Below are 12,956 nucleotides of genomic sequence, written 5' to 3' on the forward strand. Positions count from 1 at the left end.
TTGACTGCGAGCATCCAACTCTATATTTGTAAGGTTCTCTCAGGGACTCTAAGGAGACAGCTTATCAGGCTCCTTTCAGCAATCCTTTCTTAGCATCCACAATAGTGTCAGTTTGGTGACTGTATCTGGGATGAATCCCCAAGATGGGAGAAAATCTGGATGGCCTTTCCTTCAGACAAACTGCTCTGCACTTTGTCTCCATATTTGCTCCCGTGAGTATTTGTTCCCCTTTTGAAGAAAGACCGATGCATGCACACTTTGGTCTTCCTTCTTCTTGAGCTTCTTGTGGTCTGTGAATTGTATCTTCAGTATTCAGATGTTTGGGGCTAATATCCACTTATCAGTGAGTGCATAGCATGTGTGTTCTTTTGTGATTAGGTTACTTCAATCAGGATATTTTCTAAGTGGTTCCTTAGGAAATTAGACACAGTATTATCTGAGGACCCAGCTATTCCACTCCTAGGCATATACCCAAAAGATTCTCCAACATATAATAAGGAAACATGGTCCACTATGTTCATAGCAGCCTTATTTTTAATATCCAGAAGCAGGAAAGAACCCAGACAGCCTTCAACAGACGAATGGATGCAGGAAATGTGGTACATTTACACAATGGAAGTCTACTCAGCTACTAAAAACAATGAATTCATGAAATTCTTAGGCAAATGGATGGAGCTAGAAACTATCATCCTGCGTGAGGTAACCCAATCACAGGCTCCAATTTTTAACACGAGCTTATTGTTACACTCTTCTACTTGTTATAATAAATGACTGTTTTAAGGTGTACATTTTCACTCTATTGTATAACAGATGCACTTTTATGGCTTCAGTATCACATGTGTAAAATATTAATTTCCTTCATACTGAAATGGTAACTAATGTATCTTTTCTTCCAGTATGATCTTCTACTGTGGTCTGTGAATTCATTCATTCTCATGAATTCATTATCGAGTGCTTCCCACTGGATGAAACACCATTAGTCTTAATGTTAGCGTTTCATGCAAATGTAAGAAAAGTTCAGTTTATAAATATGTGCATTTATAGACTTCAAATTTTTCACTGGAAATTATTAATCATGATAAAATTTTGTTTGTAAACAGAGTCTTGCTATACTCTAGAAAATGGCTTTGAAAATAGTTTAATAGTTTTTTGTGATTCTTTCACACATACTTCTCAATCATGAAAACTTCAATTTGTTTTGGATCAGAGATTTTATTGTTGCAATAATGTAAAAAAATACATAAATAAATAAGAGTTATTGAATGACAGAATGGACTTGAGGACCATGACAGTTGGAATAGTGTTCTTCCTTCAGATGGCACTTGGTATTCTGGGAAACTTCTCTCTGCTTTTCTACTACCTAATCATTTACTACAAGGAACACACATTGAAGAAAATAGATTTGCTTCTTATACATGTGTTCACATCCAACGTCTTGATTATTCTCTCCAAAGGAATCCCTGAAGTAGTGAGAGCTTTTGGATGGAAGCAGTCATTCAGTGATGTTGGATGCAAACTTACTTTTTATTTTCAAAGACTAGCCAGGAATATGTCCATTAGCACCACCTGTTTCTTGAGTGTCTTTCAGGCAATCACAATCAGCCCCAGAAACTCCTGCTTGAAGGAATATAAAACCAAAACTACAAAGTTCATTGGCCTGTCAATTTCTCTCTGCTGGATCCTTTTCTTTCTAGTAAATATGCTTTTCCCCATCTATACAGCTACCAATAGGAATAAGAAAAATAAGACACAAAAGAGAGACTTTGAATTTTGCCACTCTATAGGTCGTGACAAACTAGTAGCTATAATATATACAGCATTTTGTGTATTTCCTGAAGTTCTATTTTCTCTGCTCATTGTATGTTCCAGTGCTTTTATGATTGTCATTCTTTATGGACACAAGAAGAGGGTTCAACACATTCTCCACACTCATACCTCCCTCAGAAATTCTGTTGAAAACAAAGCAACACAGACCATCTTGATTCTGGTTTGCACATTTCTAGCATTTTATACTCTCTCTTCAATTTTACAAGGCTATATTTCTCTTTCAGATAATCCCAGTTGGTGGGTAATGAATATCACAGCCATAATTTCTATGTGTTTTCCTACATTAGGCCCATTTGTGATGAGTCGCAATTTCACTTTTTCCAGATTCTGCTTTAACTTCATGAGAAATTAAAAATACCATAATATTATAATAAAATGATAAATAGTATTTTTAATAATGAAGATTAAATATTAGGCCACATACGTCATTCTAAGTATCACTGTAATAGGGAAATAATATATGGGGATGATATAAATTTAATGATCATTTCAGATCAGAATAGTGCTATATTCTCCCTCATAGATTACAGACTGGAAAATACATTTTTTTTAACCAAATTAACTGTGCTAAGTGTATGCTCCATTTCAATTAGTAGGCCTAAGATCCTATTGTGGTTGGCTTGTTGGGTTATATTTTTCCCACTATTGTTTAAATGACCCCACTTGTCAGACAGTCTTTCTTTTTTGTCACAAGGTTCATGATTCAGTCTGTTCTTTCTACCGCTAGATAGCATAACAACTATCAGAATTATGAAAGCTAAAAAATACAGATAAGTATAACTGCTTCATTTCTTCATGGTTTATGACTCTAGTGTTTTGCATTTAAATATATGTCTGCAAAGTTATTGTGTGACAGCATGTGTAAGACCTGTGTATGTTGAAGTAAGACAATATCCCAAACCTGATAGAAGGGGAAGATAGGCATGAATTTCCTACACTATTTGGAATCCTAGTAACACTGAGATTCCACTTCACAGCAGTCCGAATGGTTAAGATCAAAAACTCAAGTGACAGCATATGATGGTAACGATGTGGAGAAAAAAGAGTAACTCCTTGATTGTTGGTGTGATTGCATACTGGTACAAACACTATCAACCAATCTGGTGATTCCTCAGAAAATTGCAAATAGTTCAATCTAAAGACCAAGATATACCACTCTTGGGCCTATTCCCAAAAGATGCTCCACTGTACCACAGGGATACTTGATCTACTATGTTCATAGCATCCTTATTTGTAGTAGCCAGAAGCTAGAAAAACCCAGATGTCCATCAACTAAAGAATGGATACATAAAATGTTATTCATTTACAAAATGGAATATTATTCAGCTTATTAAAAATGAGGACATCATGAATTTTTCAGGCAAATAAATGGAACTAGATAACATCATCCTGAGTGAGGTAGCTCAGACCCCAAAGATATGTATACTATGTACTGACTCATAAGTAGATATTAGCCAATAAGTACAGAATACCTAGGATACAACTCACAGACCATAAGAAGTGTCACAAACTGAAAGGGACAAATTAGGATGCTTCAATGCCACTTAATAAGGCAAAGAAAATAATCATGGGAGTCAGAGGGAGTGAGCAAACTGGGTTTGAGAGGGGAGGGAGAAGGAAAAAGAGCACAGGATCAGGTATGGGGGTGTAAGAGAGAAGCCCAGGGGGCCAGCAAAATGAATGGAAATAAGCAACCTGAGGGAAAGGAGATCCTCTAGAAAGTACCTGAGACTCTGGACTGTCAGGACAGTCACTCAAAGTGAGTAACAGTCAAAATTTATGACCAATTATTGTTCCTGTCTAAAAGAACTGCAGAGACAAAAATGGAAAATAGACTGAAGAAAAGGCAGCTCAGGGACAGGCCAACTTGGGAGACATCTCATGGGAGGGCACCAAGGCCTGACACTACTACTGATGCCATGATGTTCCTACAGATAGAAACCTGGAATAGCTGTTCTCTGAGAGGTCCTACAAGCAGCTGACTGAGACAGACACAATGCCCAACCATTGTCCTGAAGTCATGGTCCCCTATGGTTGAATTAGGGGAAGGACTGAAAAAGCTGAAGGGGAAGATGGCTCCTTAGGAAGACCAGCAGTTTCAATTAACCTAGACCCCAGGGAGCTCCCAGAGACAGAGCCACCAATGAGGAGCATACACAGGCTGTTCTGAGGCCCCTGGCACATACGTAGCAGTGGCTTTCCTGCTCTGGCCTCATTGAGAGAAGATGAGCTTAATCTTGAAGAGACATGAGACCACAGGGAAGGGTGACACTTGGGGTGGGGGAAGTGTCCTCTTGGAAGCAAGGGGAGGAAGAATGGAATGAGGAACTGTGTGAGGGGGACCAGGAGATGGGACAATGACTGGAATGTATTTAAAAAAAAATACAATGGTGAGTTCTACTTTGCATATTCAAGGAATGGCTTGTAGGCAGAAATTCTAAGTAGTTGTCCTTGAGGGTGTAAATGAACAAAGTCATAGCTCCTTAAACTGACAAATGGACAATATGTTTAAGAATTTAAGAAAGAGATAATTGAAGCTTGTAAGTATAATAAATGTAGAAAGCACAGTAAAAATGTGATAAAGTCCCCACACATACCATGTGCCAATTAAATATAGAGAAATAGAAACTGATTCTAGGGAATCATATCTCTCTAGATATTTCATCTTACACCAGTCAGAATGGCTAAGATTAAAAATTCAGGAGACAGCAGGTGTTGGAGAGGGTGTGGAGAAAGAGGAACACTCCTCCACTGCTGGTGGGGTTGCAAATTGGTACAACCACTCTGGAAATCAGTCTGGCGGTTCCTCCGAAAACTGGGCACCTTACTTCCAGAAGATCCTGCTATACCACTCCTGGGCATATACCCAGAAGACTCCCCACCATGTAATAAGGATACATGTTCTACTATGTTCATAGCAGCCCTATTTGTAATTGCCAGATGCTGGAAAGAACCCAGGTATCCCTCAACAGAAGAGTGGATGCAAAAAATGTGGTATATCTACACAATGGAGTACTATTCAGCCATTAGAAACAATGAATTCATGAAATTCTTAGGCAAATGGATTGAGCTAGAGAATATCATACTAAGTGAGGTAACCCAGACTCAAAAGGTGAATCATGGTATGCACTCACTAATAAGTGGATATTAACCTAGAAAACTGGAATACCCAAAACATAATCCACACATCAAATGAGGTACAAGAAGAAAGGAGGAGTGGCCCCTGGTTCTGGAAAGACTCAGTGAAACAGTATTCAGCAAAACCAGAACGGGGAAGTGGGAAGGGGTGGGTGGGAGGACAGGGGAAGAGAAGGGGGCTTGCGGGACTTTCGGGGAGTGGGAGGGCTAGAAAAGGGGAAATCATTTGAAATGTAAATAAATTATATCGAATAATAATAAAAAAAATGTTTTGGAGCTATAAATGTGTGGTTGTAACTGGTAAAATTTAAATCTGTATATTGCATGTATTATTTCTTATGGTAAAATAAAGAGACTCTTCACTTTTTTTCTTTAGTTAATAGGAAAGTTTATACTCCTAGGTCTATTCACTTTACATTTTGTGTTGCAATATTATTCCCACATAAGGTTTATATCAAATGTTATCTTTTTTAATTATGCTGTTTTAATTGGGTGTGACAGACTGATTATGCTGACTGTACAAATCATAATTCTGAGGAGTTTTTGACAACAAGAATAGTAACAATTGTGAAAAAATTTCTAGATTAAGTCACACAGATGGTACTGGAAATAAAGAGGTACCTAAAATTTATTTTCAGGATCCCAGAACACTAAAATAGCTCTACAGATCTGCTAGGGATTAAGAAACAAAAGTCTTCCTATGCAGGCCTGATTAAAAAATATATATATACTTCCATGTATATTCTAGATCTCAAACTTTCCAAATATTCCTTAAAGTATGTCATCAGTTATAAACCATTTATTGAAACTCTGATTATGTATGAAGAATTTTATTCAAACCCTATCAGTAAAATCAATTGGACTAAGAGGCACGAAACTGACAATGAAAATAAAATAACAAGAAAAAATAAAGGGATTTGGGGATCACAGCATCCAGAAGTGATGTAGGTTTTATTGTTGTTGTTGTTGTTGTTGTTCATTTTGGGGGGACTCTTGTAAAATACTATGGCCAATCAAACTTATAAACAAATTATTTCCTTTGGACTACTGTTTAAAGAGGGAGTATGGATAAAAGAGGAAAAAGCATGCCAACAGGTATTCAAATAGGAGGCCAAAAAATCACATTAGTATAAACAGGTCCCAAAGAGAAGGAAATGAAATGGAAAGGGGCTATGAAATCCTACAACTTACTACAAGTAAATACTTACTCCACAGAGCCCATTTTATTAATATATTTCCCAAGTTCCTTAGAGATCACAGGCAACTAAGACCTATATGTTTACAAGCCTCAGACTATAAAATGAATTCATTTATGAATCAAACAACTAGACTTCTTTTGTTGTTGTTGTTATCATAGACTCCGACATCGTATACTACAAAAATGCACTTCATCTAAATTTACAAGTCTTGACTTAGTTCAAAAACCAACATAAAATAGTTCTTTTGAGACACATTGAAATTTCTTAAGTGTGATATCCTTTCATCACTTTAATGCTTCCAATAAAGAACTGTAGAAAATACCATTTCAATTTCTAGTAAGAACTGAGCATATGGTGAGTAAATACTTGATCTAAGTAATACAGATATAAAACTCAGCAGAGATATTACCAAAGCTTGTGCCTCCATATATATTCTCTGAAACTTTAGGTTCAAAGGCTTAGATCAGTACACACCTCCAATTATTTAACATAGCATACATATGTGCCAAATATTATGTCTAGTCCACGTGTGCAGCTTAACTTGTACAGAATCTAAAAAATAATATAGCCCAAATATCCTGTGTTCCATATTTCAATACAGCTTCAAGATTTAGAGCTGTAGATAACAGATTCTTGTGGTGTCCACAGCCTTCTGTGATGTAAATTGCCTCTTCTCAGTGTCTCTCTAACATTCTAATGGAAATTTCAATGACCCACTTACTTGTATTTGCCATGACTCTAATGATAACCTATAAGAAAAGATCAGATTGCAAGCAGTTACAACCACTTTGGAAATCAGTCTGGCAGTTTCTCAGAAAATTGGAAATAGTACTACTTGAGGAACCAGCTATACTACTTCCGGGCATATACCCAAAGATGCTCCAACATATAACAAGGACACATGCTCCACTATCTATTTTCATAGCAGCCTTATCTATAATAGCCAGAAGCTGGAAACAATCCAGATGTCCCTCAACAGAGGAATGGATACAGAAAATGTGGTACATTTACACAATGGTGTCCTACTCAGCTATTAGAAACAATGACCATAAAATTCTTAGGCAAATGGATGTAACTAGAAAATATCATTCTGAGTGAAGTAACCCAGTTACAAAATCACACACGTTATGTACTCACTGATAAGTGTATATTACGAAAAAAGCTAGGAATACTCACAATACAACTCACAGACCATATGAAACACAAGAAGAAGGAAGAAGAAAGTGTAGATGCTTCAGTCCTACTCAGAAGGGGGAAGAAAATAATCAGGGTAGATAGAAGAAGGGAGGGATCTGGGAGGGAGAGATGCGGGAGAGAAGCAGAGTGGGTCAGGAATTGAAAGTAGGTGCATAACAGTGGGGGGATGAAAAACTGGGGCTAGCCACTAGGAAGTCACAGATTCCAGGAACCTAAGATGTTGCCAGGACACAATAGGGATGACATTAGCTGAAATACCCAACAAAGGGTAGAGAACCTGTACAGACCATATCCAGTGGATATGGGTGGCATGGTTGATAACCACATTTGTAAAAGAAAGATTACTAATGCTTAAATCACACATGGAACCTTATACATTAATAGTAGGAGACTTTAAAATGCTGCTGTCATTAATGGACAAGTCATTAAAACAGAAATTAAACAGAGAAATAATGAAACTAACTGCCTTTATGAATCAAAGGGACCCAACTGACATATAACTACAGAACATCTCACTGAAACAGAAAAGCAAAGGTCATTAATAACAACAGGGAAGCAGAGTTTTCTAGGCATAACTTGACACATGCAGATGTGAACTGCAACAAGTTTGACAAATGAATGAAGACATGTAGAAGGCCAAGATTGAAATAATCACAAAATAAACTGGGATGTGGGCAAAAGTTATGCACCCAGTTGAGGAGTGATGGGCATTTGATAGCTGTAGGAAAAGGAACTTTCTGTTTTCTCTACTGTAGTGACTCCTGAAAGGTGGACACCTGAACAGGCCCCAATGCTGGTACACTGCTGGTCTCAGAATTGTAAATGTAGATGATTCATTTATTTATTCTATGAATATGTTGCTGTGCTGCTTATTACCATAGTAATTGCTTTCTAAGTGTTATCTCATTGGTAGGACACGTCTATAAGAACAAGAGAATTTAACTTACAAATTAGAAATAATTTTTCAGAATCCTGCTTCATCATTTTCATTCTTTGGCTCATTTTAACCAAGATAAAGTTCCTGTGATATGCTGGAACAATAGGTACAAATTTCAGTTTCCAAAATGTTCTAGTGAAGTATAAAACCTCTAGGAGATCTGCAAGTTTTGGGGAAGAAAGGATGACAGAAGTGATTCCTCTTCAGATTCTAGCTCACTCATTCTCTATTTGCTTCAACCATTCAACCTTGGGATGATTAGGGGATGGATAGAGGATACATCTTAAACATTTTGATTTTAAATCTACTCACTAATTTATGAAAGATGACTTGTCATTATTTTCTTCATAAGAAGCAACTGTAGTTTTCTCTGATATTTATTGCATGATTTTAGATTAGGAAAGAAGCAGTGGATTATATGATATTTAATGAATACAGGTGACTTATTTTGTGGGGTATAGTTATATATGTAAAAGTACCACGTTTTTGCCACTGCTGGTGTAATATTTGTACTTCTGCTACTGTATGTAGCTACCTCTAATTTTAGTAAATTTGCAACTTGTAGTAAGAGGGCAATAATTTCCAGTACAGATTATGATGCCATGTTTTCCTGTTACTGATACTGACATATCTAATCTTATTTCAAAGATGTTTAGTGACTATAGTAATTATGTGATTTGTGTTTTCATATCTATATATTTCACATTAATCATGCACATAATTTTAAGTATGACAATGATAGATCCTGGGATCAAAGTGTCATATGTTTTACTAAGAATAAAATGAAATAATAGTCATCTAATGCTAGAAAAAAATCTAGAAAGTGAACCAGCTTTTGTAATAAAAAGAGACATGACCTAAGCATTAGTGATGCACTGATTGTAGATGCTGGTTTCCTCTGCGAGGCTGAGAACACACACTGCAGGGAAGATAGCATTGTCATGGAGAGTCCAATACAATGTTTATCTACAATGAACATGCTGTTCACTATTTCATTCTCTCTTACTTAGTCTTACTCAGTTGTTCCTACAACCTTCCTTTTTTTAAATATAATTTTACTTTTTAAAAATATTTGTTTATTATATGTACACACTGTAACTGTCTTCAGACACTCCAGAAGAGGGCATAAGATCTCATTACAGATGGTTGTGAGCCACCATGTGGTTGCTGGGATTTGAACTCAGGAGGTTTTGGAAGAGCAGGCATTGCTCTTAACTACTGAGCCATCTCTCCAGCCCCATCCTACAACCTTTCAATTTTGTTTCTCAGTTTTTGTAGTTGATGTTGTTGGCATGTATAAGTATTGTCATGCGTGGTAAAGATCACAAGAATATGTCCACAACAAATATTTTCTTTTTTGTTTAAGTATATATATTGGATAATTTTTCATATTTTCAGATTCTGTTCATGTATGTCTTATAGTTAAACAATCTTCTTTAGCTTTGTTACCAAAAGTTTGACTAAAAATGGCAGTTCATAAATAGGAGGCTTTAATTTTAAATTGCTAATGCCTACATAACTTTTGTTTATATACATGTATTGTTGGTAAGATTCTATGAACATTCTGAGGCATTCTCCATTGACTGTACTGGATTCTTTGGAGGACAATCTCATTTGGACTTCCTTTGATAAAATAACTGTTATTACTTTTGAGACATAATCTGTCAGTTGCCTATAACTCTTATTAGACAAGATTGACTGTTCAGTGATTCCAGGTAACTTTTGATTCTGACTCTCCAGTGCTTTGACCAAAAGTGAATGACATTAACATATTTATTTCCATTTCTATTATCTTCAAGGACTTATGTGTATATCTTCTGACATTCCTAGGAGATACATCATGAAAGCAAATTATTATTTTATCTGGCTCTTATAGTTTTACTTCCTTATTTTCTAAGTGGTCTGTGAACCTTATGTACAAGCATTGAATTTTAGACCTCATAGGGACTGGGCTCCAAAATTTGCATTTCAATTTGATAAGGTTTTCCAGTACCAAAGAATCTTGTTGATAACATCCATACAGTTAGTATTATACAAACAGTATTTATGTTTTATGAAAAAATATACAAACATATATGTGTAAATATATGAATATACGCAAATAAATATTTATATATAACCATATAAGTAATATATGTTTATATATTTACATATATATGCAACACCAATTTTTGTAAAAGGGTGTCATAATATAAAAGTAAGCAAGAGTAGTATATGAGAAGCTTTGGAGAGAAATAAAGTGGATATTTATGTAAGTATGTTATAATAAAAAATTTAGAAATAAGTTTTTACAAATTGCATAATACCACACTAATTATTTATTTTATGTGAGTTCTAGAGACTGAATGAATGTGCATTCTCCAACAGTGATACAAGCACTTAAAAACTATTCTTCCTGTTCCACTCAGTATTAATCTATGCCACAATATTATTTCACATGTTAGATTTAGTATTTCATAGCTGATTATGAATTTTGAATAAAGTACATGAAAATAATACTGTGCTGATTTTATTTGAACTGTATAATAATGTTTGCATCATAAAATCATAAAAAGTATTTTGGTGCAAAATATATAAGGTCCATTCAAATGAGTCATAGGTAGTTTCTGTTGATTTATACTGTATAAGAAAATTGTATTTATGTATATTGTAGACAACTTAGGATACAGAACATCAACTGAACTATTCAAAATGTAGCTGGCATAATATCACTGAGCACAAAATTATGTAAATGTGCAAACATTCAGGTAATGTTGTCATTTCACCAAATAGCCACAAATTACCTTTTGAAATTAGGTAATCAAATACAGAGCTTTCTCTCATATGATAGTGATGATATGAAATGACTTTAGCCACACAGTGATTATTTTTACTTCTTTTTCTAATTTTCAATTAAATTGATAAAAGCCTTTAAAAAAAGATATCTCAAGTATGTACTCTGCATTAAGATTTCATGGTTAAGTTGATGCAGAAAATATGACCACCCTGGGGGGATCCTGTAGCTTTTACATAATAGCAGGTATTACTGACAGAATGACTTATTCATTCAGAAGTGGGATTAGTTCAAATAATTCACTGTAAACCTGAAATCATAGGCCAGAATTGAAGCACTTGGGAGGCAGAGGCAGGCAGATTTCTGAGTTCGAGGCCAACCTGGTCTACAGAGTGAGTTCCAGGACAGTCAGTAGTATACAGAGAAACCCTGTTTTGAAAAACCAAAAAAAAAAAAGAAAAGAAAAAAAAGAAATCATAGTTACTCTCTCTTCACATCATTTGTTCCTTTACTTTTCCTAATGAGAGTTAAGATCATGGTTATCGTTGTTGTTATATCATCATCATCATCATCATTACTATTATTATTACTACTAAAGATCTGTTTCATACTACTTAACAATCACTGATTTTAAGATGTCTCTAAACTCAGGGTAATATTTTCCAGTAACTGTGATTATTATTTCTATCTTCAGAGACATGCCCTAGAAGATTATTCTGAACAAACTTCTAAGCATGTTTCCAGACACCACAGCAAGGCAAGTATTCCACATGGGTGGACTTTAAGAAGCTGCCATGCAAACTGTGTTTTCAACTTCTTTCCATATGACGTAGTCTATTCTATCTAATGTTTTCCTTTTTATGATTTAATTATCTGAATAAACACTCAAACAAAATAAAGTGGAAGAAAGAATTATTACTCTGTACAAATGAGTATCATAATAAGTTCGTACTACACATGAATTAATGTTTTTGACTCATGATTTTTTCTGTTTTCATTTTTATTTTTTGCTTGCTAGTTTCATGATGTAGCTCTATGTCTCCATGTTTATTCTATAAAAATTTACTACTTCTAATGAATCACTTTAATCAACCCTTCTGGGTTTTTTTGTGACAGGTAATTAAAAGAAAGATTAATCCACAAAAGAAACTCATCTTTATCTTGTACACTTGCATCAATAAATAAAAGATCTGTGGGTTACAATTACAGAAATCTATCAGTTGTAATAGCAGTATTTTAGAAAAGTCTAGAACATATCCTAATAATATTTAGAGTTAGATATTCCCTGAGCTACTTCAACCCACAAATAGAAATAGGATATAGACAACTATATCTGTTACAATTATCTGTCATTAAATAGAGAGGTTGTTCTATGGAGTTTTGAGTTGGTGTATAATTATGAGGACATAGGTTCATATCTAGGTTAATCTTCAGGAAATATAATCAATGAAGACATATACTGTACTTTATATCAATGCAATCATAATGTAAGAACCCATGCTTTCCTTGGTAGTTTTTGAAACATCTTATTTTCATGAATGCTTTGGTCGTTCATTTATATTGTTGCAGAGAACTTCACTGTGTACCAGCTGAGTCAGTGCATTTCTGATGGATGTGTGTGGATGTCTCTGGTTAGAGACTACTACTCATTTGTATAATGTGACTTTTGTCTTTGAAGATCAGCACAAGAGTGACATTTTTGACAAATACATTCATACCTATTCTTGATAAACATACTATCCATGGAAAAATTGGAATAGTTCATGAGGCGTAGACCTTAACTTCATCCTTAATGAGAGCTAGCATCTCCTATGGTCTTTCCATTATTTATCCTACTGTATAATAACACCAGATAGTAAGTCAAATAACCAAAATTATTATTGTT

The 12,956-nt window shown here is 35.1% G+C and overlaps 2 protein-coding genes across 2 annotated transcripts in view; both read left to right on the top strand.

Annotated features, from left to right (window-relative positions):
- The window catches only part of LOC127673567 (formyl peptide receptor 2-like), a 476,281-nt gene that overhangs the window by 408,168 nt on the left and 55,157 nt on the right, over nt 1–12,956 (top strand). The gene's annotated exons all lie outside the window — the stretch shown is intronic.
- Nucleotides 1,259–2,179, top strand: LOC127673573 (vomeronasal type-1 receptor 4-like). Its single transcript, XM_052169258.1, has one exon. It carries the CDS (start codon nt 1,271–1,273, stop codon nt 2,177–2,179), a length of 909 nt encoding a protein of 302 aa, XP_052025218.1. The 5' UTR covers nt 1,259–1,270.

The sequence above is a fragment of the Apodemus sylvaticus genome, chromosome 23 (genome assembly GCF_947179515.1).
Source record: "Apodemus sylvaticus chromosome 23, mApoSyl1.1, whole genome shotgun sequence".
Taxonomy (NCBI): domain Eukaryota; kingdom Metazoa; phylum Chordata; class Mammalia; order Rodentia; family Muridae; genus Apodemus; species Apodemus sylvaticus.